Raw genomic sequence first — 27,457 nt, 5'->3', positions numbered from 1 at the left:
ATGGCATGAGTGTGTATATTGTACAATAACTTCTGAATGCTTTGAGCTACGAACGTTCACCAAATTTGGTATGAATATTCCTCACCCTTAGCCCTAAGGAAAAGCCTAGACTCTATGATACAATTCTTGATATTGATTTTCAAATTAATAATTCATTTTGTTATTATATTTCAGCAATGAAGAGGAAGAAAATAGGAAAAAGCAGTGGCGAAAGCGAGAGTAAAGAAGGTGCCTCGATTTTTTACCACTCTAGATCGAGCCACGCTTCCATCAACATCACGTAATAACAACACCAGCATCGACACCATTGAGGGATGTTGCAACCAAGATTTGGGAAGATAGGTAGGGCGTTCGTCACTAACGACCACAAGTCGAAAGATGGAAATATTAAGGGCTCCTTTTACTAAGGTGTGCTTGCGTTTTTAGCGCACGCAGGATATTACCATGCGCTACGCGGCTAGAACTAATACCAGCTCAATACTGGCATTAGCGTCTAGCGTGCATGGCAATTTAGCGTGCACTATTCTGCGCGTTAATGCCCTAACGCAGCTTTGTAAAAGGAGCCCCAAAATTTTGTTGGACACCTGATGAAAAATACGATTTTTCAGAAGATGCTATCCAGGCAAAAATAAAATTCAGACACAAGTGGCTAAAGACCTTTGCTCCTTGGCTTGCATATTCAAAACGTCTGAAAGGTGCATTGTGCGTGTACTGTATTCTTTTTCCTCCTGCTTCTGCATCAGTGCATGGTGTCTTGGGTTCCTTCATCATTAAGCCATTCATGTGCTACCAAGTCATGCACAAAGCCTATAAAAACCACTTCTCAAATCAGTAGCACAAAGCAACAGAAATAGCTGCCATTAATTTATTAGAAAATGAGCCTGTAAATGCCATGTTGATTTCTGGCTACAAAAAATTTGGAAGAAAATAAAAAGGTATTATTATCAATAATTTCCATAATCATATTTTGTGCCACTCATGATCTCTAAGTAAGGTGCAACAGGAAGGCAATTTTCAGGACTTAATTCATCTATGAATTGAAATGGGTGATGAAATAATGAAGAGACATTTCAAAAAAGGTAATAGAAATGCTACATATATGTCATCTCAAGTCCAAAATAAATTAATCAGTTTGTGTGGGTTGGTGGTTAAAGATGCTATAATAAGTGGTGCAAAAAAAACTCAGCCTACAGCATAATGGCAGATGAAACATGTGACATATCTGGTTGGTATTTGTTTTTTTATTTTTACAGAACTGTTTATTGATTTTTGCACAAATAGTGAACAAAGAGTGCCATCCACTCCTCTTATAGTGTTACAATGACTACAAAAGCACTCCATTGCCATACAATGAGAAAACACAATCCCTGCCCTTACCCCCACAACACACTTACCCCCCTCCTAACCGACCCTCAACAACCGGGAACCAAAAGTCGGCCGGGGGGGGGGGGGTGTCATAAAACACACCATGAAGAAAACAGAAATCTGGGCATATAGGACATTTAACCAAATTAAAGAAATTTAACGTAATTGTCCAGAGAGCCCCAGATGGACTGATATGTCCGGGTATGGCCAAGCTGCATAGCCATAGTTCGCTCGTAGCGATAATGCATACAAAGCATTTCCCACCAAAAGGAAAAATTTAGGAGGTCCCCATGTTTCCAGTTTTGTAGAGCAACTCCTGTCATGATGAGCAGGAGCCTGTCCTGATGGTCCTTAAGTGGACTCTTTGGGAGGAGACATGTAAGTGTTCAATTTTTTTATGAAGAAAAGATGGCCATCTGTGAGGAGTTTCTTGGGTTTGTTGATTTGAATGCAATGGATGCTCAAACTATCGCGACCAAAATATTCAAATTCCTGAAAAGAGAAGATTTCGATTCAAATAAGTGCATCGGACAGTGTTACAATGAACATTCAACCATGGCAGGAAATATTAGTGGTGCTCAGAAGATCTTGCTAGATAAATATTTTTTTTAAAACCCTGTTTATTCATTGTGCTAGTCACAAATTTAATTTGGTTGTGAACAATATAAACTGTGTAACAGACACCTGGAACACAACTGCCACAGTGAATCTATTGTGCGAAGAAAGTATGTACTCAACATTCCAGTCTTATGTGAGACATGTTGGTCTCAGAATTACAAAACTATCAGCATATTCAAACAATATTTTGTAAGTATTGCTTAAGGGTTGGAAAAGCTATCATGAGAAAGTAATACTGCTACCGTGTTTCCTCGAAAATAAGACAGTGGCCCAAAAAAGGCACTAGGTCTTATTTTCAGGTAGGGTTACATGATCATCTCTCCCTTCCTCTCCTTCACCCCAATTCTTCCTTTTTGCCTTCCTCTTTCCTCCCCTCTCACCCATCCCCTTGTGCCTTCCATCTGCAGCATCTTTCCATCCTTCCCTCCCATCCCTCGTGCAGCAGAAGCCTTGAGCACTCGCCGCCACGCAGCCGAACCGTCTGTACTACGGTACTAGTAAACCTGTTATGTATATCTTTTATTCTTGTTTTCTTCTGCAAAATTAATACAAATATTGAACATTAAAAAAAATAATTTTAACAGCCATGAAAGGACATCGTGAAGCAACAGATGTTTTATGCCAGGATATTCTGTTGTCCACCAGTATTGTAGCTCAAATCTTTGACATTGAACTGCAACTACTGAGGACTGTAATATTGCAACAATAGCTTTCAAATCCTCCAGCATCAACAGCTGATGAGTTTTGGAAAAGATCACTAATAATTCCTTATCTAGATTCTTTGATATCGTCACTAGAGGAAAGATTTTCCAATGACAATTTACCCACATTTTCTTTACTATTATTGCACCCTGTTGTTATGGAGATGCCAATTGAAGAGCTTAGCAAAAAAGTGCAATGTTTCTCTGATTTTTTAAATTAAAAAAATGTTGATATTGGGCGGAAGGTTTAATTGAATTGTCTACAATGACACCCAGATTCTTTGTAATTGATATATCTGTGTTGTTTTTATCTGTACTTTATATATACTTGTAATTCGCTTAGAAACTTTTTGATAGACGATTATATCAAATTTTAATAAACTTTGAAACCTTGTACACGTTTTGGAGAGAGAATAAAGCAAAAAAACAACAATATGAAGGAGTTGACAATGGAAGAATTGGTGAAAAAAGTGATGACCTTTTTTCCACAAATGAAATATGCTTGTGGGAGATCCTAGATGGGTTTTCCCCCTGTTCACCTTCACACAAACACTTAAGAAGACACGGTTGGGAAGATATAAGGGAAACTTATTTATACACTCTTTTGAGCCTGTTCACTCACAGGCTCAGGGGAAGTAGTCTCTCTATGCAAATAAATAGCCCCAGCCAGACTCATGAACATTACTCCACAATTCTCAGAATAATAAGTTGGGCTCACCTCAGCCACAATACTTTCACTTTCCCTTCATAAGAACATAAGAATAGCTTTACTGGGTCAGACCATCAATGGTCCATCAAGCCCAGTAGTCCATTCTCACGGTGGCCAATCCAGATCACTATTACCTGGACAAAACCTAAAAAGCAGCAACTTTCCATGCTATCGATCCAGGGCAAGCAGTGGTTTCCCCCATGTCTTTCTCAATAACAGACTATAGACTTTTTCTTCCACGAAATTGTCCAAACCTTTCTTAAAACCAGCTACACTATCCACTCTTATCACAACTTTTAGCAATGTGTTCCATAGCTTAACTATTCTTTGAGTGAAAAAATATTTCCTCCTCTTGGTTTTAAAAGTATTTCCCTGTAACTTAATCGAATTTCCCCTCTAGTTGGAGATGCATAAAAGGCACACCAGTGCCCTGGGTAATCATCTTACTCACCCTTAAAATAATGTTCTGCCCTCATTTAGCTTCCTGTCCTGGCTAAACCTTTGCATTCCCAACGCACACGCAGTCAAGTCCTTATAATTTTCTTAAATATATTTTATTGAGTAGAATCTCCTAGATGTTGCAGCTGGAGAAAATGTAGATTTGAAGAAGGAAGGAAGAGCAGAGATGAAGAAAAGGTAAAGGCGTAACAGTGCTTCAACCATCAGAGTTGAAATGCTGAGTTATTTATGTATGAGGTTGGGTAGCTTAAGGTGAATTACTGGTGCTTTGCTGGAGATAGAGCCATGTGCTTAGGATGGAAGCATAAGTGTGACTGGGGTTGAGAACAAAAGATTATTAGGGAGAACCCAGAAAGCAGGGGAGGGAAGAGAAGAGACTTTTTTTAGTTCATTAATTTTATTGAATATTATAAGTAATATACAGAAAGCAGTTCAAATACATAAAAATTGAATAAGAAATAGTGATTTAGAAACAAAAGAAACCATAATTGCTGTTATTTGCATATAGTAGATTAGTAAGAAGAATTCAGAGTATTTGAAACTGCTAAGAAAAGAAATAGAAAGGATAGAAAAGCAGAGAAGATGAATTGAAATAAAAAAGAAAAAAGAGAGATAAAGAAAGAGAGAGAGAAAGAGAGAGAGGCAGAAGTGTCTACAAGGCAGAATGAACATATGAATCTAAGAATGACCAAGGTGATTTATTTCGCACCAAATTTGTAGATAAACGAGATATCGTGTTCTTTTCATATGCATATGATTCGAATTTGTGGTACATGCTTAAGGAGTTCCACCAAAAGGTGTAGTCTAGTAGTGTGGGTGACTTCCAATTTTTCAAAATGTGCATAAGAGCTGTCACAATCATGGTGTCAATAAGTTTAGGAGGACAGTTTGATAGTGCGAAACAAGGGTGTTGAAGAGACTAATAGGGACAAAGCTTTGCAACTGAGTGAGGTCATACCTTTGCAGACCCATCAGAGCAAAGGTTGTAGAGCAGACCAGGAAGTACAGCAGCGAGACAAAAGACCCAAGCTTAAATGAGAGGAAAAGGGAGGGGTCCTAGGAGAAAGAACACTAGAACAAAGCTTATACAGGTAAGAAGGAGTGGCTGCAGAATGTAAGAAACCACATTACACACAATGCCTTGCTCACACATTGACTGCAGCATAAAGTCCCATGGAGAGAAGGAATACATTAAACACATCTTAAACTAGTGCAAGGCTGCCGGAGACAGAACAAGGAGAGGGTGGACAATGAATGGAAAGGGCAGACAGTGAATGGAAGGAGCAGAGAAAGAGGCAGAGGCTGGATGGAAGGAGCAGAGAGAGAAAGGGCAGATGCTGGATGGAAAGAAGACAATGAAGAGAAGATGATCAAAGCAGAAACAACAAAAGGTAAAAACAATTTTTTTGTTGCTTTAAAACAAAGTAGTATTGAAGCTTGATAAATGTATTAAGTATTGAAGTACTGATAAACGTTTATAAATAGAAAATGGAAATAACGTAATAATTTTATTGGACTAATTTTGATATATTTTTTACTAACTTTCAGAGACCCAAACCTCATTTCTCAGGTCAAGACTGGATACTGTGCAGTATACTGTATAATGACCTGAAAAAGAGGTTTGGGCCTTTGAAAACTAATTGAAAAATGGATTAGGCCAATGAAATGGTATTTTCTTATTTTGCATTTTTTTGTTTTATTTCTGTTTGTTAATTTGTGAAGTGATTGTTATTTGTCATTTTTTTCAAGTTTATATTTGCTATCTTTATATTTTGCACAGTATTAGGGGACATGTGTCACTGTTTCTGTGGTGTTGTATTGTATGCAGTCTGGCTTCTTGGTGGTTCAGTGTAACTTTTGTCTACTATTTCTATTTTTAGTTTGTGATTATTTATTCCTTAGTGTAGTGATTCCCAACCCTGTCCTGGCCTGGTGTTCCTCCAGGACAGGGTTGGGAACCACTGCCTTAGTGGGTGAGGGTGTACATGTGTTCTGTGTGTATGAAAAAGACATGGAGGGGCATAATTAAAAAAACGTCTAAGTTCCCTTTTGGCCTAAGTCCTTAAACGTTCAAAGCAGAAGCAGGGAAAATGTCCATAACCAAAACAAACGGCCTGCCTCTACTAAACACCCAGATCACCACTACGTCTAAAAGTACACCCCCAGGACGTCTACACTTTTTGGCCATAATGAACCAAAAAAACGCCTAAGCCCCAAACGTCCAACAGAAGGGTTTTTAGGCGAAGGAGGAGCCAGTCCTTCGCCTAAAAGCTGGATTCTGTAACCGGTGTCTGTCAAAAACAACACCGGTTACAGAAACCCCCCCCCCCCCCACAACGATCCAGGCAGGAGGGTGCCAAAGCCCTTCTGCCATGTCGAACTGTAACCCCACCCCCCCACCCCGACAACATCAGGGCAAGCGGGAGCTCAAGCCCTCTTGCCCCGACGACTCCCCGACGATATCGGGGCAAGAGGGAGCCCAATCCCTCTTGCCCTGCTGATTAACATCAGGCCAGGAGAGAGCCCATGCTCTCCTGGCCCCAGCGACCCCCCCCCCCCCCCCCCCCCCCCCCCCCCCCGTGACTGGATTGGGCCAGGAGGGAGCCCAAGCCCTCCTGGCCCCGGCGACCCCCTACCACCTCCCCCCCACTACATTACAGGCAGGAGGGATCCCAGACTCTCCTGCCCTCAACGCAACCCCCTTCCCCCCAACAACCGCCCCCCCAGAACCCCCAATCGCCCTTATAAATCTTTCCTTTTGGCTAAGTCTTAATAATAATTTTTGTAATTTATAGCTAAAGAGACATATGATCAAGAAACAGTTTTATTTTACTTTTGTGATTATGATAAACATACTGAGGGCCTCAAAATAGTACCTGGCGGGCCGCAAGTTTGAGACCACTGTGCTACATGGAGCTGGTGTTACTGCATAACAAGGCATACTGCAACCGGAAACGAAACGTTGGTTCTCTGCTAAGGAAATGGTGGGGACATTTTTAAGAAAACACCACTGACAGGAAGAAATTTAAAAAAAAAAAAATCTAATGGAGAAGTGATGAGGCGGTGATAAACGAGGAGAAAGCGAGGAATTGTGATCACGGGCTGTGGAGAGAAGATTGTTTTAGGGCAATTGTATTGTGTTCCGCTTAGATTTTAGGCGGAGTAGAAATGTTTAAATAAATAAACGAGGAGAGCTAAAAGAGGAAGCACAGGCGAGCTGCAGGAGAGAAAAGTCCTGCAAACTGTGTTCCCAATGAAATCGGGACGAGGACGCGATTGCGATCGGCGGTGCCAGGGACACTAGTTCCAACATCGGGGACATCTGGTAACCTTATGTTTGTTCCGCGGTCCCTGAAGACGAGCCGGCCCGCGGCTGAGGAGAAGGCGGGCTGCGCGGCAAAGAAATGCAAAGCCTGGGACGCCGAGGACTCGGCGATGCGAGAAGCGGGACCCGACGCCGAGCCCCCGTCGGCCTCCTCTCCCTGCGTCCTCCCGGCTGGAGCCGAGCCGGAGGGACAAAACGACGCTGCCCTAGCCGAAGAGTCGGTGAAGGCATTTAGCGAGGCGCAGCGCTGGCCGGAGCCGGGGGAGCCGGTGTGTGCCGAGTGCGGCCGCTACGGAGAGTACATTTGCGACGAGACGGAGCAGGACGTGTGCAGCCTGGAGTGTAAAGGCCGCTGCCTGCAGCGATTCCGAGGGGAGCCGGCCGTGACGGAGCTGGAGCCGGCCCGCGACGGCTACGTCGAAGCCCCTTTCGTTCGGAGCCTCCGGGAGGAGCAGATCGCCAGTCTGAGAGAGCAGCTGGGGATCGTTGTCCAGGGCCAAGGAGTCTGCAGGCCCATCCTCGAGTTTGAACATTGTGCTTTCCCGGAAACGTTAAACTCCAATTTGCATAAAGCAGGGTATGAAATTCCAACTCCCGTTCAGATGCAGATGATCCCTGTGGGGCTCATGGGCAGAGATGTCGTGGCCAGTGCTGACACCGGGTCGGGCAAAACTGCAGCTTTTTTGCTTCCAGCCATCGCTAGATGCTTGCAGCCGGTAAGTCGCCCAAAACTAAGGGTCGCCAACTGGATCCAGAGTCCCGCGACAAAGTTGATCCAGTCCCGGGTTTACCCTAGTCGTGCTTTTCTTAGGGAATGCAATGGGTGAGTCGCAGCTACAAGTCCTGACATTCAGTGGTGCAAACCCAGGATTGGATCAACCCTGTCAGGCGAGTCTGGAGCTAGTTGGCGACCCTACAAATGGAAGGAATGGAAAGACGGATTCAAGGAACGTTATTTATTTGTATAATTTATAGACCAGTTTTTCTGTCTTTACCTTTTTTTTTTTTCCTACAGATGAAAACAGTGGAATTGATGTTTTATAAATTCTCGTGCATTTGTCCTAAATGTACAAAATGATGGTAGATAAAGACCATGTGACCTGTCAAGTCTGCAGTGCTGGCACAAGAGTATTTGACAACCCTAGATGAGCTGCTGTGGTCCTCCCATCAAGGGGACAGCTCCTAGTACCCCCTCATGTCCTGTATTTCCTATTCCTTTCCCTATGTAGACCAGCATTTGGTGATGTGGATAGGACTGAGTGGGCCTCCATAATGCCATCTCTCCCAAGGTAATGAGGAGTGGAGGGGGGAAGAGGGGGAAAAATCCCTTGAGCTCTAGTAAACAAATCCTGCAAGAAGCACATTCCAGACTACTGTAAATATTGGAAACTTTTCGTCACAGTAATCGAAATAGAAACTGAATCGCAAGATGTCAGAGATGGATGTTTTCCTACGCTGACACATTTGCAAATAATAAATTTAGAAAACCAAAACGTTTTCTGCCTTTCTTGTCTGGTCATTTTTTTGGTCCCAATGTCTCTCTTCACTTTTCTCTGTTTTCTCTTAATTCTTTTTCCAGTGTTGCCTGTTATTTTGACACTTTTATCTGTGTTCTTATCGATCTTTTTCCCTATGTGTCCTTGTCATGTTCAGTAGTTGTCCTCTCAGTGTCCATATCCCCCCTCTATATTTAGGACCTCTCCTCTTTGTCCCTTTCCTTATGTTTCCTCCACTGCTTCCCCCCCCCATCCTCCGAATCCATAATTTCTCCCTCTTCCCTCTCCTTTGCTCCAGCACTTTCTTTCTCCCTCTCCTCTTAGTTCTAACATTTTTCTCCCTTCTTTCCCGGTGGTTCAGTGTATCTCTTAATGCCCCTCCTCTTCTATGAACTCAGCATCTCTTTATCCTCCTCCTCACAGGGACTAACCTTCTGTCTGTCACTACTCCCTCATTTTCATCTCCTGTCCACAAGGTGTCCAGAATCCCTCTGCTTCCCTAAATTTCTACTCCAGAGGAATTGAGCATCATCCCATCCCTTCTCCCTGAGGTGTCCAGCACATCTCTACCTCCTGTGTCCAGTATTTTCCCTCCCCTAATTCCCCTCCCCAAGGTGTTCAGCATCTTTGCTTCTATACCTGCTCTTTCTGAGGAGTCCAGCATATATTCCCTTCCCTCCTCATGGGGATAGCTTCCCTTCTCTACATCTTATGGGCAGCACCAAGGCTGCCATCAGCTTGTCTAAATAAACCTCATATTGGTTGGTGTGGTGCCTTAAGCGTTTGTGCATGGTTGAGATCTGCCAAATTTGCCCCCCCCCCCCCCCCTCTGAACTTTCTGTTTTGGAGGGAGGTGGGATTTGACAGGCCTTGAGCATGCTGATATGCTAAAGATGCAACAGAAGAGGCAAGCAAGATGTTTGATTTCCAACCAACAGGTATATTTATTTTACAAATACATCAATTCCACAAAAGTCCATGGAAATATCATAACAGTTCCAAAATGCTTGTGCATAAAGAATCCAGGTGTAATCCCAACTAGGATCCAAGTTTCGGCAAACAAGTTGCCTTCTTCAGGGGAACGACAAGTCACTGAGATGAATAATATGGAACAGAACATGGAAATTTTAAACAGGCATAATACTAAACTTAAAATATAAATACAATACTTAAAATAGAATGAAATATATGAAACTCTGATTTTTACTAGTTTAAGGGCTCCTTTTATCAAGCCGTGCTAGCGGGGTTAATGCGCATGACTTTTCAGCACGCGTTAACCCCCGCGCTGGCCAAAAACTACCGCCTGCTCAAGAGGAGGTGGTAGTGGCTAGCGCATCCGGCAGTTTACACGTGTTAAACCGCTAGCGTGGCTTAGTAAAAGAGCCCTAAGTTTATTAGCACATATAATTATTAAAAACAAGTAAAAGTACTGAAATCAACCATTTAAAACATACAATAAAACCAATAAATACAGATATATGACAGAACCGTAAGGGTATATATATATATAATAGGAGAAAACATATAGGTGGACCAGAGAGGCTATACATTATTTGTGCAAGTAAACAATTTGTGATATTTAAGCCAACACATCAACACCAATAAAAAACTATAAACCGTTGTGCCAGTGTAATCATCTGCACATGCGTGTGTGTGGAAGAGAGGTGAGTGAAAAACAGAAAAGCAACCACAGATTGTAAACTAAAATATACATCTGTAAAATATTATATTTATGTTCACGCTGAAGGGAACAGGTTACAAAATGATAAACAGGACAAATTTTTACCAAAGCTCAGAAGGTAGTTAGAAACGTTCTGCAAAAACAAAAATACAAAGTAGTCGGCATAAAAATGTAAAAGTACGTTAAAACTAAACCAATTCTACCAACAGATTCTATGGCACTTCTATGGGCGAAGCCATGGCACATGATTTAGATAAACTTTATGTAGCAAAGTTTAAAAACATTACCTTACGAGATCATTCGTATTCTGATAAAATCATCTTCTACAAATGTTATATTGACGATAACCTCATTCTATGGAAAGGCAACTGCATTTCTTTGGACTTATTTTATGAATGGCTCAATACAAGAGATCCTCACCTTAAATTCAAGATACACATAGATGAATCTAAGATCAATTTCTTAGACCTCTGGATACAGAAAAGTTCAATCCACTCACCACCACCCTTTACAGGAAATCTACAGATCAAAATTCATACCTTCATTATACAAGCCATCATTGAAAAATAATCTCCCTTATACTGTACACAGTTTCTCAGGTTGAAGAGAATTTGTACATACTCTCAAGATTTTGAAAGCAGAGATAGTGAGAAGATTCTCGAGTAGAGGATACCCTGAAGCACAAATTAAAGATGGATATGATAGAGCACATGTAACAGACAGAATAACTATTGAAACCAGTTACTAAATCCAATCCTGACATTGTATGCACATTACGCTATACACATTTATCTAAAGATATCAAGAAATTTAGAGGCATAAGTGTCAGAGGGATCATCAGTATGAATGTCAAAATCCCCAAGAAGGCGGGAGAGAGAAGATAAATCAAGGAAAATGGAAAACCAGGAGTCAAACTTGGTGAGAAAGAAGGAAGGGGACTTGTAGGGGGGCAATATATGATATACCGCTATACGGCGAGGTAGAGGAGTGAATAGGCGAACAGTATGGACTTCAAATGAGGAAGGGTGGTGCGATTGAGGTAGGAGAAGAGGTTGAAATCCTGCAAGAAGGAGAGAGAAAAAGCCCAACATCTCCGCTGCTACCAGTAGGATGTGGTATATGGGAGAAATGATAGCCCACATGGGAGAGGGCAGCTTCTGCAGTGGAGCCCTCTGAGACTCCCCGGAACCTTACCTGGTGGTCTCGAGACTACGACAGGAGCTCACGGCAGCCATTTCCTTTGAGTGATCTGCATAGGGCAGGAGTGTAAGAAGATCGCTCCTGCCCCGAAAGTCCGCTAGACCACCAGGTACAGTTCCGGGGAGTCTCAAAGGGCTTAAGTTAAGGCCCGGGATTCCAGGGGAAGGCGGGGGGTGGGTGGGTCAGAACCGGCCGGAATATTATTTGCAGTTTTTTAATATTTGAGGGCCGGCTCTGCCCCTAACTCCTGCGAATATTGAGGGAGAAGTGTATACCTTTACAAGGTATCAGCTCAAGAGGAAGCAGTTTTTGGGTCCTCAGTCTTGCGGGCAGGCTCACCTATCCTCTATTTATTTATTATTTATATAAAAATAATAATTTATTTTTTATATACCGCTATACCAAAAGTTCAAAGCGGTTTACAACAAGGAAAGTTAATACATACAGTGTGAATAGTAATATATACCACTTATATCCTAAGAGTTTTTTTACATTCAGGTGATGCTTTGGTATGTCACCTAATGTATAGACTCCTGTGTATAAGTAACAGAATAGAATGAAAAATTATGTTCTTACCTTGTTTCTGTTAATATACACAGGAGTCAATATAGCCCGCCCTATGCATTCTGGAATTTTCTTGCTTTCTGCGATGGAGTTCTGTTTGCAGGGATCTCAAAGTCCCTCCTTGAGGGCCGCAATCCAGTCGGGTTTTCAGGATTTCCCCAATGAATATGCATTGAAAGCAGTGCATGCACATAGATCTCATGCATATTCGTTGGGGAAATCCTGAAAACCCGACTGGATTGCGGCCCTCATGGAGGGACTTTGAGACCCCTGTGTTAGTTGATTAACTTACCAATGAAGTACTAAGTTACTGATCTTTGGAGTTCCTTATGTGTTAGTGCTAGTTGTACACAGTAGGTTGGTTCATTGATACACCTATGTTGCAAGTTCATTATTTCATGAGTTACAGTGCAGAACAGAAATGTATGTTATTTCTGGGGAAGGTCCCCATGACCATCCTTTTTCTCTTGTTACAATGGCTTTCGATGCTTTAGTACAAACCAAAGAGGGAGCTATTCTCCACTGGTGAAGGAGGAGAAGCAGAAAGATGTGATTGACACCCTTCTGCAAATGGTTTGCAGGCATGGACTGATCAACTAATGTACGAACTCCTGTGTATATTAACAGAAACAAGATTATCAAGGTACGAGCCTAATCTTTCAATTGATAAATTTGCAAAAAACAGAAGTGATGTTTATTGGTGATGATGAACAATTACTGCAGCTGAAGGAGATAAAAGTGCAGGATGTGAAATTCAGTCCTCTCAAGTATGAGATTTTTGGGTGTTTATTTGGATTAGCCATTTGGCGATATAGGAACATATTTTGCATGTTTTTAAAGGAGCTTTTATGCAGATGAGAATACTTTCTAGAGTTACACCGATATTGTTTGCATTAGACTTTCCGGTAGTAGACCAAAGTCTTGTTATTGCAAAATTGGATTTTTGCAATGCATTATTTTTGGGTATGACCAAAACTAAGATATGTGCCTTACAAGTGGTACAGAACACAGCTGCATGGAAGTGGAAGTAAGGAAGAAGTAGGGAATTACAGACCAGTAAGTCTGACTACTGTGGTAAGCAAATTAATGGAAATACTTTTAAAACGGAGAATGGTCAAGTTTCTGGAATCCTGTGGATTACAGGACTAGAGGCAACATGGATTCACTAGAGGTAGATCTTGTCAGACAAATCTGATCAAATTTTTTGACTGGGTGACAAGAGAATTGGGTAGAGGATGTGCGCTAGATGTGGTGTATTTAGATTTTAGCAAAGCCTTTCACAGTGTTGCACACAGACGTTTAATAAATAAACTGAGTGCCTTCGGGATGGGTCCCAAAGTGACGGGCTGGGTCAAGAACTGGTTGAGTGGAAGGCGACAAAGGGTAATGATCAATGGAGATCACTCTGAGGAAAGGGATGTTACCAGTGGTGTGCCTCAAGTTTCTGTTCTTGAGCCTATTCTTTTTAACATTTTTAGAAACGATTTTGCTGAAAGGGTTGTCGGGTAAGATTTGCCTCTTTGCAGATGATACCAAAATCTGCAATAAAGTAGACACCCAGGATGGTATGAATAACATGAAGAAAGACCTGGCGAAGCTTGAAGAATAGTCTGAAATTTGGCAGCTAAAATTTAATGCTAAGAAATGCAAGGTCATGCATTTGGGCTGCAAAAACCTGAGGGAACGGTACAGATTAGGGAGTGAAGAGCTTATGTGCATGACAGAAGAGCAGGACTTGGGTGTGACTGTATGTGATAATCTTAAGGTGGCCAAACAGGTTGAAAAGGTGACAGCGAAAGCTAGAAGGATGCTAGGTTGCATAGGGAGAGGTATGGCTAGTAGGAAAAAAGAGGTATTGATGCCTCTGTATAAGACTTTGTTGAGACCTCATTTAGAATATTGTGTACAATTCTGGAGGCCGCACCTTCAAAAAGATATAAAAAGGATGGAGTTGGTCCAGAGGAAGGCTACTAAAATAGTATGAGGTCTTCATCATAAGGCGTATGGGGACACACTTAAAGATCTCAATCTGTATACTTTGGAGGAAAGTCAGGAGAGGGGAGATATGATAGAGACGTTTAAATACCTACATAATGTAAATGTGCATGAGTTGAGTCTTTAATTTGAAAGGAAACTCTGCAATGAGAGGACATAGGATAAAGTTAAGAGGTGACAGGCTCCGGAGTAATCTAAGGAAATACTTTTTTATCGAAAGGGTGGTAGATGCACGGAACAGTCTCCCGGAAGAGATGGTGGAGACAGAGATTGTGTCTGATTTCAAAAGGGCCTGAGATCTCTCTGAGAGAGAAAGAGATAATGGTTACTGCGGATAGGCAGACTAGATGGACCATTTGGCCTTTATCTGCCATCATGTTTCTAAGGATGATCACTGGTGTTTCTTGTTATCAACATGTCTCCCCAGTGTTAAAACAGCTACACTGGTTGCCTGTTATGTTTTATATTGAATACAAAAATTTGACCATGGTGCTTCATGCAATATATGGAAAAGCACCATGGTATTTAATGCAAGCTTTAAAGAAGTACACTTCCTCCTCCGTATTCGCGGTTTCACCAATTGCAGTTTCGGTTATTTGCGGTTTTTCATTTGCAGGCTCCACCCCCCCAAAATTACATCAGAGAAAATCACTGTTCCCAGCTTTGTACAGAGAAAATCGTTGCACTTTCTTCACAGGAACAGGTCAGGTTATTCGCGGTTTTAACATATTCACTAGGGTTTTTAACAGAAAACTGGGAATAACATACGAAAAGTTATTCCCGCTTTTTCTGTATTCGCTGACTTATTCCCCTATCGCCACGAATACGAAGGGGGAAGTGTATTTACCAAATTGTTCGTTGTGCTCACAATCAATGAGGTTATTACTTGAGCATTCACATGAGGTACACTATAAAAAAAAACATAGATGGCAGTAATCTTTGTAGCTAGGCCTTGGTTATGGAATGCTTTGAGTAGCTCATTGAGGCTATATAAAGATTTGAAGTTTTTCAAAAAAATCTTTGAAAATGTATTTGTTTGTTAATGCATTCTTTTAGATTATAGAATGTTTGACTATTTATAAAGAAGTACTACTGTTATCTTACTCTGGATTTATGTATGTGAACATTGTAATCTGCTTAGGTTATAAGCAGAATATACATTTTTAAAATAAATAATTCTTTTGTCTTCTGGAACTATGAGCTACAGTAATATGTAGAAGTTTTACGACAGGTACAAATGCAAAACAGATCTTATTTTTAATTAAGAAATTATTCAAAGGATTTCTAAAGAAAAAGGTGCTTTTGCACTAGTCCAGGGGTAGGCAATTCCGGTCCTCGAGAGCCAGGTCAGGTTTTCAGGATATCCAAAATGAATATGTACGAGATGGATTTGCATGCACTGCTTCCTTGAGATGCAAATCTGTCTCATGCATATTTATTGGGGATATCCTGAAAACCTGACCTGGCTTTGGCTCTCGAGGACTGGAATTGCCTACCCCTGCACTAGTCTGACATTTTCTTTTGTTTTTCAGAATGAAACTCCAGCTGCACTTATTCTGACTCCAACACGAGAATTGGCAATTCAGATAGAGCAGCAGATGAAAGAGCTGATTGCTGGTCTGCCATGTATGAGGACAGCTCTTCTAGTTGGGGGTGTACCTTTACCGCTTCAGCTGCATCGCTTAAAACAAAATGTGCAGGTAAAGTTTGCTTCAGTTGACACACAAATGCGTAGATTTTGTTTTGGAAAACCTGGGTGTCCAACCAAACTTTTAAGAAGCTAGGGGAAAAAATCTGTATAGCTTTCTTCATTATTTCTTTTTAAAAATACTTTTTAATAAAAAATATAATAATAATAACTTTATTCTTGTATACTGCCCACCCACAAAAGATCCGGGTGGTTCACAAAGCAGAAGAACTGGACAATCAGTGAAATATACATATTAAACATAGTAAAATTGAAGTTAAGAACAATTATGTAATAAATTTATCAAACAAATATGTTTTTAAAATCCTTCTAAAAGCAGTATACGAAAACATTTGAAAGATCAAAGGAGTCAACCAAGAATTCAGTTTTCCTAATTGAAAAGCAAATGTCTTATTTAAAAATCTCTTGAATCAACAGGACTTAATAGAGGGATACATAAACATAAAATCATTACGGGTATTTTTTAATGATCTATAACAGGTAAATCGGGAGGCTAAGTAACCCGGAGCCAAACCGAAAAGAGCTTTAAAACAAAGACAACTAAACTTAAAAAGAATACGTGCTTCAAAAGGCAACTAATGTAGCTATTTTATTTTGCCTATTTTTTTCTTTAACTCTCTTTGCCTTTTTCATCTCCATCTCTTTCTTCTTGGCCAGTGCAGGGGATAAATGTAGCAGCTTCTGTCCTGTATGCTACTGTAATGTAAGTTTCTGTCCTGTGTGGCTGTTCATCATGGGCCCTAATGGTATCTTGTCTAGTCCCTTTCCCACCATGAATTCCAACTATTGTTTTTGTATCCCTTTTGACTTTTCCTCTCAAATCCATCAAGTGGGTAACCTAGTTATTTTTCCCCTGAACCCCAGTGACAATTTCTCTGGAAAAAGTTCATCTCCTTTCCTTCCATGTGGTGCTTGGATACAGGTAGCAGATGTGAAATTTTAGACATCCAGATGACCTGGCACCTAGGAGTTTTACTGTTTGAGAGAGAATTACAGTTTAGGGGGATGTTATCAACATGGGCTACCATTAACGTGGGTTATTTTACTGTTAACCCTACTTATTAGTAACTCAGAAGGAAATTCTATAAACAGTGCCTAAATTTAGGCACTGGTAGGCACCCTACTGCTGCACAATTTAATTGGGAAATGCTGTTTGAAGTGGCAATTAACATTAAATTTAAAGCGCCTACTGGTGCCTAAACAAAAGTGCTAGAATTGTGCCTCTGGAGGCACCTAATGCCACTATGGGCATGGCTAATGCTGGAAGTGGCATTAGGCTGCATAAAGCGCCTACGTAAGCCTGATTCATGGCAAAGACAGGCACCAGAAATGTAGGTTTTGAAAACCCTGGCCTATATTTTCGGTGCCTATCTTTCCTGGAGGCGCAAATCTCTATCATGTGGTTCATCGATCATAAATAGTCCACTACTGCATAAATATTCACATCACTCAATGTTCTTCAGAATGCCACAACATACATTGTGTGGTAGCCGTCCTCACTGGAACTTTTAATAGTGTGATGTATTAAATGAGTGTGCAACTATTTGCATTTACATTTTCATTATAAATAATTTATAAAGTGTCTGTGCTCATTTATAAAACGTAATAAATATTAGAAAATTTATTCAATGCTTAATAATAACTTAGCTTTTAACCGGATGTGCCTTGTTCCCCACCGACGCGTTTCAAAAATTTCTTCAGGGTCGGGGACAAAGAGGCTGCAAAAGAATAAATAAGTCAGCAAGCCAGTAGATAAATCACAAACCGGTAAAAAATAAGTCAAACATATAATATATTCACCAAAGCTTATCCGGATCTTTAGCTAAACGCTAGTCTTCAATACTACTTGCCGGGTCTACAATATGGCTGCGGCGTTCAGAGTTCAAGTTCAAGTTTCAAGTTTATTAGTTTTAATATACCGACCATCAAACAAATATCTGGCCGGTTAACAGTAAAAATTTAAAAGATAGGAAGACTAAAAATTAAAGATAAAATAAGTTGGTATATTAAATATATAGTGTGAACATAAATATTATTAACAGGACAAACTTGAGAGTGAGGGTAGATGGGAGAGGAGGGGAAAAGTTACATATTTAAGAAGAAAAAGGAGATAGTGGGGTTGGGATAAGACATACAGGGTGGGGTCGCTTTATTAAAGCGGTTTGTTGCTGGAATGAAAAGGAAAGAAGATGAGTCTAAGCACTCGGGAATGCGTCACAGAATAAGAAGGTTTTTAGGCCTGTCTTAAATTTATCTAAACATTGTTCATCGCGAAGTTGTTGTGGTAGGAGGTTCCATAAGGTTGGAGCTGTTACTGCAAAATTTACTTTTCGTGTATAATAAGAGTCTTTTATGGAGGGAATAAAAATAAGTTTTTGATCAGTTGACCTTAGGGTGCGTGGGGAGCATTGGGGTATGAGAAGTTTATCAAGGAAAGAGGGCTGGTGAGAGAGTTTTATTTTAAAGGAAAGTAAAATGATTTTATAGGTAATACGGTGAGAGATGGGGAGCCAATGTGCTTTTTTTAGAAGAGGAGTGACATGGTCGTATTTGCCTATTTTATAAATAAGTTTTATTGCAGTGTTTTGTATTAGTTGTAGGCGTCTAATTTCTTTTTGAGGGAGACCATTGAGAAGTGAGTTGCAATAATCTAGATGAGAGATAACTAGAGAGTGTGTCAGAATAGTAATTGAATCGGACTCTAGGACAGAAATTAAGGACCGGATGATACGTAGTTTGAAAAAACAGATTTTTGCGACTGTACTTATATGATCGTGGAAAGTAAGATCCCTATCAATGATAACGCCTAATAGTTTTATTTTTGTATCCATTTGAATTGGAGTAGATTTGATTGAAATATTATCCAATAAGGATTCTGAGGTTTTGATTGGAAGTAGGAGGCCTCGGGATTTATCTAAGTTGAGGGAAAGTTTATTTGTGGACAGCCAATCGCTTATAATGTCCAGTTTGTTATTTATGTCTGAAATATTTGATGTATTGACTGGGTGAAGCAGTTGGATGTCGTCTGCGAAGATTGTAAATCCGATAGATTGGGCTAATGTAAGAAGAGGAGAAAGAAAGATATTAAATAGTAGTGGGGAAAGGATCGAACCTTGAGGGACACCATACGGTTGTGTCGTAGCAGAGGAGGTGACATTGTTTGTATGAACTATACTGTAGCGTTCGTTAAAGAAGGATGTGAACCATGAAAGAGCTGCACCTGTGATACCACAGTCTTTGAGTCTGTTAATGAGAAGAGAATGATCGATGGTATCAAAGGCTGCTGCTAGGGAAATAAGAACGACAGATTTTTGATGGTCATGGTAATATTGAATAGTTGTAATAAGGCCTAATAGTGACAGTTCTGTTGAATGCGATGAGCGGAATCCAGTTTGGCATGGGTGTAAAGCGTGGGTTTTTTCAATAAACTCTGTGAGTTGGGAATGGATGATTTTTTCAGTTAATTTTGAAATCATAGGTAAATTAGCGATAGGGCGGTAATTCCTAGGTAGAGAGGGATCTAAGTTGTGTTGTTTGAGTTTTGGGAAAATAAGGGCTGTTTTCCAGGCAGTAGGTACAATACAGTCAGAGAGAGATTTGGATATCATTTCTGAGATAAATGGGCCGAAGAAGGCCGTATAAGTACATCACGGGACGCATCGAGTCAGAAGATGATATCTTCTGGCTCATGGGACCCTCAACCACCAGAGGGCATCCACTGAAAATCAGGGGAGGGAAATTTCATGGCGATCCCAGGAAGTACTTCTTCACCGAAAGAGTGGTGGATCATTGGAACAGACTCCCACCCCAGGTGATAAAGGCCAGTAGCGTAACGGATTTTAAGAAAAAATGGGATACTCACGTGGGATCTTTAAGGGAGTAAATTCGGGGGGGGGGGGGATACTTGGAATGGGCAGAATTGGTGGGCTATAGCCCTTTTCTGCAGCTTTTTCTATGTTTCTATGTTTCTAATTAGAAAAATTTTTTGAGGATGGAAGGGGGAATACGTTCCAAGAGATTATTGGAAGTGTTTAGGGATTGTAGAATAAGATGGAGATTTGTTAGAGAGGGCATTTTAAAGTTGGAGAGGGTGCTGAATGGAAGATGTAAAGAGTCATTGGGGTTTTGAGAAGAGGAGGAATTGGGATCTAGGGGTAATGGTCCAAGTTGTGATTTGATGTTCTTGATTTTAGTATCAAAGAAAAATGAAAGTTCATCTGCATGAGGCTGGGTAGAAGGAGGTTGGTTTTTTTTCTTAGAATATTTGGAGAGTGACTGAGCTATGCTAAAAAGAATGGAAGAATTACGAGTGGAGGTAATGAGTTTGGAATAATATTCTTTTTTAGTTTGTTGGATGGTTTTTTTATAATAAGAGGCTTTTTCCTTATACATAATGTGAAGATTATTGAGGCGTGTTTTGCGCCATCTATTTTCGATAGAACGTAATTGTCTACGGAGTAGGGCAAGATTTTCGTTGTACCATGGTTGTTGTTTTTTATGGGTCTGATTTGAAGAGGGGTGTTTTTCTACTTGGGGTGCCAAAGAGTCTAATAGAGATTTGGTGGAAGTTTCCCAAAGTGAGAACTGTTCCGAAATAAGTGGAACAGATATACGCCCACCCCCTTACATGTGACCCTATGTGACCAATGAGGTGCCAAATAGTAAAACCTCAAAATAAAAGCCTCAAGATAAAAAAATGATTGAAAAAATTCTGACTGAAAAGAAAACGCTACCGCATATGCAAGACATCATGTGATGGATGTCATCCAATCGCTCGTGAGATTGAGTCCATGAGGGTTTATAGTATTTAATTCGAACATCCAGCGAAGTTCTTTAATATTTAACTTGTTTTCAATATTGTGGTTGACATGCGATCGGCTGCCGACATTGGCGCTATATAGAGAATCCGGGCCTAGGACTACATAAAATGGGACCTGTGGTAAAATAAGAGTAGCCCACATTGATAACTTTCCTCTTTAGGAGGGCTGCTGTTAATACAGTACAGCAAAATATTAGGTTTGCAGTAGAAAACAGGCTCTGTGTGGATAACAATGAAAAGAGTACTAGCCAGCTTTATTAGTGCTCCTCATAATAAAAACTTATTTAAAAATGTGCTAAACAACAAAAAAAAAAAGTTTCCTAAATCTGAAATACAGTGGCACAGTTCACATTTAATAAATGAGAGAAGGGCATTCCAGCATTTATGTGCTTGGAATGCAAATGTTGTGTTTATGATATTTTTTCTGTTTTAGCAATCTCACTGAAAGATATAAAAAAAGTTAAAGAATCTGTAGATGGTGTGTAAGGAATATTTACATAAAGAGGCATCCAGCTTCATTACTACACCTCAGATTTATTGCAGTCATTGTCAAACTATTTTTATGGGCCCTCCTTTCCTGTACTCTGCATAAATGAAAGATCTTGAGGGCGGGGCTGGAAAAACTTTAAGTGCCAAAATTTGGTAACAGGTGCTTCTTGAGGGAGAATTGTCATATCCGTGGCTGAGCCCAGCCTTGAGGAGATCCACAGCAGCTGAAAACGAAACAGTGGAGGGAAGAGAGAGTGGAGGTGGTACAGGAAACAATATAAACATAATAAAAGATCAAAATAAAGAACAATAGTTAAAAGAGAGAGAAAAAAACCCGAGTAAAAACATTTCCTTGGTTCTGAAGGTGTTAGGTTGGTGCCCAAGGTTTTAAAAATATGTTTCCATTTCTGCTTTGAGAGTGTTGCAGTTTATTAAATAAACATTTCAATTTTTCTCAGCCCATTTCTCCACAGTACTGAAAATAATAGTCAATGCCTTTCAGCCTGATTTTTAGACATCTCTTTCACTTTAACAGCATTACTTTAGGTGTAGATTATCAAATCAGTATTAACAGTTGTGTTTTCTTAATGCTGTATTTTTGTCTGTGTGATTTTTTTTGTAAGGTTATAATAGCAACACCAGGAAGACTCCTAGAAATTGTGAGACAAGACTGTGTTCAGCTCAACGGTATTAAAATTGTAGTGGTGGATGAAGTAAGTGTGTGCTTTTGTTTGTCAGTCGGTCGTATTATTCAGCTTCTTAAGGTTCCAGTTCGGTTATAAACCACATCCTATGAACTTTCATTTGCAACTGTGCAGGGATTTTTCTTCTTTTTCTCCTGTTATAAGCCCACACTTTATTTATTTATTTATTTAAAATACTTGTAATGTCACAATCCAATTGTTCTAGGCAGCTTCCATGTAAAAACATCCTTAATAAATTCTTAAACAACACAAAAACATATACAACTTAAAAATTAAGTACTTCGCCAGCTCTGACTCATTACTGCATTATAAACAAATATGTACCCAGTTGATCTATCCTGAAGAAAGCCACAGCATGGTGGCTGAAACGTCGGTTTCTACCTGACAAGACACTAGCGAGACCCGGAAACCTGCAACAAGTACATAACCTTCAACTCGGTGAGATTTTATCATTATGTGCGTCAAAGAGCAACATAGTTTTTAGTTCATGCTTCAATGATTCAATGGATGTAATGGATATGAAAGCCTGAGGCAAACTATACTACAATTTAGAACTACAGTGGTACCTCGGTTTACAAGTGCACCGGTTTGCGAGTGTTTGCAAGACGAGCAAAACATTTGCAAAATCGGTGCCTCAGAAACCGAGCATGGCTCGATTTACGAGCACCCCCCCCTGCGATCCGGCACCCCCCCCCTGCCTCGAACCGGCACCCCCCCCCGCCACGAGCCGACCCCCCCGCCTCGATTGGGCACCCCCCGCCACGATCCGACATCCCCCCCGACACAATTGGGCACCCCCCCGCCGCTTCTTACCCTCATCTGGGCACTTGAAAATCGGCTTCCTCCTCTGCTGGGCCTTGAGCATGCTCAGATGCTCAAGGCCCAGCAGACGAGGAGGCCGATTTTCAAGAGTGCCCAGATGAGGGTAAGAAGCGGCGGGGGGGGTGCCCAATTGTGTCGGGGGGATGTCGGATCGTGGCGGGGGGTGCCCAAACGTGGCGGGGGGGGTGCCGGTTCGAGGCAGGGGGGGTGCCGGATCGCAGGGGGGGGGGTGCTCATAAATCGAGCCATGCTCGGTTTCCGAGGCACCGATTTTGCAAATGTTTTGCTCGTCTTGCAAACACTCGCAAACCGGTGCACTTGTAAACCGAGGTACCACTGTAGTTCTAAATTGTAGTATAGTTTGCCTCAGGCTTTCATATCCATTACATCCATTGAATCATTGAAGCATGAACTAAAAACTATGTTGCTCTTTGACGCACATAATGATAAAATCTCACCGAGTTGAAGGTTATGTACTTGTTGCAGGTGCCCAATTGTGTCGGGGGGGATGTCGGATCGTGGCGGGGGGTGCCCAATCGTGGCGGGGGGGGGGGCGGATCGTGGCGGGGGGGTGCCGGTTCGAGGCAGGGGGGGTCAGATCGTGGCGGGGGGGTGCCGGTTCGAGGCAGGGGGGTGCCTGATTGTGGGGGGGGGCCTTCGAGGGGAGCAATGCCGGTTCTCGGGGGGGGGGGGAACGCATCAAAGCGAGTTTCCATTATTTACTATGGGGAAACTCGCTTTGATAAACGAGCATTTTGGATTACGAGCATGCTCCTGGAACGGATTATGCTCGTAATCCAAGGTACCACTGTACTTATTTTAAATATTGACAAGTGGTATTTATCTAACTGAACAGTTTGCATCAGAGGACCTCAAGGACCCTACAGGTTGATAGATTCTTAGAGTAGAAGCAATCAAAGGAGAAACCAGATTGAAAATGTTCTCCTTCGTTGTGACAAAACTGTTTTTAGCTGACATCACACTGCTTCCTTTGGAATCTGAGCAATTATGGACCTTATATCTGTCTCCCTGGTGTCATCACTGAGTAATTATGGAGCCTCCTAAGGGCTGTCAATACTGCCACTGTAGCATCCACAGAAACGTAGAGATGTGGAGAGCAGAAGCCAGGTTTGGGAATCAAATCTAGGTCTTTGGATGGCAACAGCAGTGTTCAGCAGTTACCACTGAGCCCCCAAGCTGGTCCAAGCAAGTGATCTTTGAAATGAAAACAAAAATTGTTTATTAGGGGGAACAGAGATACAGAGATATGCTTTCTTTATGTAATTTATGTATAATTGTTTGATATTTAATATTAGAACTACACAGCTACTTAAGCATCTTAGAAAATGAAAGATTTCTAGATGGCTTCTGCTTTCGTTTTTTGACTAGGTATAGGACACTTGCGTCAGCCTTGAGCAGCAGCACCCCCTTCAGCTGTATTCTGAGTCAAAAGAACATCTTAAAATGTGTATCCAACATTGGTTAAAATAAATATTGCTTTCCACTTAAAGGTCTGCCCGCGGGAATCCCCTCCTAACCCACAGGACTCCCACGGGGACCCCCCTCTGGCCCATGGGACTCCCACGGGGATGGAAGGCTTTGGAAGCAGGGTTCGTCCATATAATATAATGGACACGTCAGCCTTAGTAAAAGAGGGGGTTTATAAGTTAATTACCTGAACATAAAACAAAAAAAGGGTTCCACCAAAGAGATTCCACAAGGAAAACAGCAGCGCAAACACAAAAAAAACTGTGGAATTGATGATCTTGTCAAAAGTAATTGCTGCTTTTTATGGGGACGGGCAGGGATGGAGGTAATTCCTTGCGGGCATGGGTGGGAACGGAGAGGATCCTGATGGGGACGGGTGGGGACGGAGAGGATCCTGGCGGGGATGGGTGGGATTTCTGTCCCCATGCAACTCTCTATTTCCACTTTCTCCAAAGAGCTTTTAGGCAGCACTTAGCCAGATGTATATGTGATTTATAAACTTATTTTGTGTATTGCTTTGCTCAGTTCTGTTACATTAAAATTGGTTCATAGTATAGTATCACTTTGCAAGTTTATATATACAAATTAATTGTATTTATAATGCATAAAACTGTTAAATATATTTTATGAATAGAAACCTCTGATTTATTGCGTGTCTGTTTTTGTTCATCAGGCTGACACTATGCTAAAGATGGGTTTCCAGCAACAGGTTTTGGATGTGTTAGAAAACACACCAGAAGACCGACAGACAGTACTGGTGTCAGCCACAATTCCAGCAGGCATTGCGCAGTTTGCTGATCAGCTTTTGCAGAATCCTGTGAGAATAACTGTTGGAGAAAAAAATCTGCCCTGTGCCAATGTTCGACAAATTGTCCTGTGGGTAGAAGAGCCATCCAAAAAGAAGAAATTATTTGAAATTTTAAATGTAGGTCATGGTTCGTAATTGGTTTTTTGTTTGTTTGTTTTTCAAGATACTAGGGCTTTGTAGTGTATTCTGAGGTTACTTCCTTTATACACAGATCATAACATTCATTTTATCTGCATTGCTTATTTTAATATTTTTCAAGGGCAGAAAATATGCTGCTTGAGTTTTATAGAGACTTTATAGGAGTTGTCAGGAATGGAAGACATGTTTCCAATGCAATAGGAATGGTAAGCTGAATCGTAGGGTTGTCCATGTCTGCTTGTGAGCATTTTGCTTTTAAGTTCCTCCTCTTTCTCCCCGGTCGCTGCTGCCCTTTTCAGTTCTTCCTTCTGCAGCAAGCATGAAGGTATTTTAATCTGCTCCCTTTTTTTCTTTTTGTGGTGTTTTTTGCAGTCTTTTTCAGTTCACGGTTTTTACGTGGCTCCAGGACCTGCTGTGCCTGCTTGCAGAGTAGCAGACTCTGTCTGCAGCTCGAAGGTGCATCCTTTGGGAACCTGTTAGCCAGCCTACTGAATATTTGTGGAGCTCAGGTTTCCGGGCTTTCATCATTTGCTCGAATTCTTGACGCGGTCAGCAGCTTGAGCGCAGGTTGTTAGGCATCAATAGTATCCTTTGGAGTGCTCACAGTGCCGGCTGCGATTTCAACCCCTTCATTTTTTTTTTTGGTGGTCGCTGCGGCCTTGGGATGGAACTTCAATCCAATTGGCAGCCCGAAGATCTCAGAGTGACAGCTGACTGGTGGATTGAGGCAGAAAATTTCTCCAGACCTAGCTACTCTCTGAAGTTGCTGATGCAAGCTGCAGCACCTTTCCCCTACAAATAGTCTGTGAGTACAGGCTGTGATAGCTTATGGGGAAAATTGGGAGGGGGATGTCTGAAAAACTGGGATTTCATTGTTTTTCCTCCCTCTAAAGTCCTATTTTGTGTGATATTTGAGCAGCCCTGAAGAATTTTAAAGCCATTTTCTGGCACCAAAACGCTGCCGCAATGGCTATCTTAGATTTCCCAATTTTTTTCTAAGTTCTCAAACTTTCTTAAAACACCTTGTTTTGCCTCAAAATTTATAGCGCTAGAGTCTTTGTATTCTAATACCCCTATATTATGCCTTATTTGCGCTGGATGGGTGGCTGAAGAGCGCCCATATGCCATGCAGCACAGGAAGAAGGAGCGGGATCCTTTAAGGCTGGAGAAAGGTAGATGGGCTCATCAGGGGGAGTAAAACATCTTCTGGGGTCCCAAGACAGCACCTCTGCACCACAAAGTGCATAGAAGTTTCACAGTCCAAGAAAAGGTGTCTGGACAATGTTCAAGTGGATTACCTCAGCAGGTAGACATTGAATCCAGGAGAGTGGATGTTGTTTCTGTAAGCCTTCTAGGCTATTTTGAGTAGATGGTGTCACCCGAAGTTCGACCTCATGGCAACTGCGAAAAACAAGAAGGTGGATTGATTCTTCAGTTGAAGATACGAGCCTAGAAGTGCAGGCCAAGATGCCCTGATTCATCTATGACCAGAGACCGAGCTGTTGTAAATATTACCCCTTGGCCCATGATAGATTCATCGCATGGGACCAGTGGTTCTCATAGTGCCAGATTGGCTCAGGCACTCGTGGTTTGTGGATCTTGTACACCTACAAAAGGAGCAAAGTCTCAGACTCCAGGTACATTCAGACTTGCTCTCACATGGGTCAATTGTTCTAGAAGATACAGGACGCTTTGGTCTTAAGGTATGGCTCTTAGTGCACATCATTAGTCCACAAAGGATACTCAGAAGTAGTCGTTACTCTGCTTAAAACCAAAAAGCTGCAATGGTCTCAACATATGCTAAGGCATGGGAAACATTTCAGCACTGATGCAGCAAAGAGAAGTTAGAGCCGGGCAATGCCCCTATCTCATACTGGAATTTTTGTAGGAAGGCCTTGACAAGGGAATGGTGGTAGTGACCTTCCAGGGCTGAGAGAAAAGAGCTTTGCTAGTGGCCCACCTGGATATAGTCGGGTTCATGAAAGATACATTGAGACTACGGCCTTCAATTCAAGTACCTTTTCCATCCTGGAATCTTAATGTGGTCTTACTGGGACTCAGCAGAGCCCCATATGAATCTTTACAGGAAGCTTCTCTCATGGATCCGATGGTTAGAGCAGTCTTCTTGGTGGTAATTACTTCTGCAAGGAGAGTCTCAGAATTGCAGGTCCTGTTGTGCAGAGAGCCTTTTCTCTGGATCACGGAAGTAAGAGTGACTTTGTGGACGGTTCCCACCTTTCTGCCTAAGATTGTTTCGGTGTTTCACGTCAACCAAGAAGTTAGACATCCAGCATTTCCTTAACAAAGCAGCAGATGAATCCAGAGACCAATGGGGATAGCACACATCTATCAGCAGGCGGAGATAAAG

General features: G+C 41.4%; 1 protein-coding gene and 1 long non-coding RNA gene across 3 annotated transcripts in view; one reads left to right on the top strand and one right to left on the bottom strand.

Moving 5' to 3' along the window:
* Positions 1-1,225: 1,225 nt before the first annotated feature.
* Positions 1,226-6,863, bottom strand: LOC117346427. The gene is made up of 2 exons (XR_004536587.1): positions 6,729-6,863; positions 1,226-1,857 (listed from the first exon to the last, which is right to left on the bottom strand). It is a non-coding gene; the product is annotated as an uncharacterized LOC117346427 (long non-coding RNA).
* Positions 6,864-7,151: 288 nt separating this feature from the next.
* DDX59 (DEAD-box helicase 59) overlaps positions 7,152-27,457 on the top strand; it is a 48,403-nt gene continuing 28,097 nt past the window's right edge. For both annotated transcript variants that reach the window (XM_033915959.1, XM_033915958.1), the window contains exons 1-4: positions 7,152-7,893; positions 15,646-15,813; positions 21,753-21,842; positions 24,817-25,068. In XM_033915959.1, coding sequence (XP_033771850.1) covers positions 7,186-7,893; positions 15,646-15,813; positions 21,753-21,842; positions 24,817-25,068 — 1,218 coding nt within the window. In that variant the 5' untranslated portion in view covers positions 7,152-7,185. The remainder of the gene's footprint in view (positions 7,894-15,645; positions 15,814-21,752; positions 21,843-24,816; positions 25,069-27,457) is intronic.

The sequence above is a fragment of the Geotrypetes seraphini genome, chromosome 12, assembly GCF_902459505.1.
Source record: "Geotrypetes seraphini chromosome 12, aGeoSer1.1, whole genome shotgun sequence".
Classification (NCBI taxonomy): domain Eukaryota; kingdom Metazoa; phylum Chordata; class Amphibia; order Gymnophiona; family Dermophiidae; genus Geotrypetes; species Geotrypetes seraphini.
Note: the sequence above shows the minus strand (reverse complement) of the source record. Positions and strands in the feature narration are given on the sequence as shown.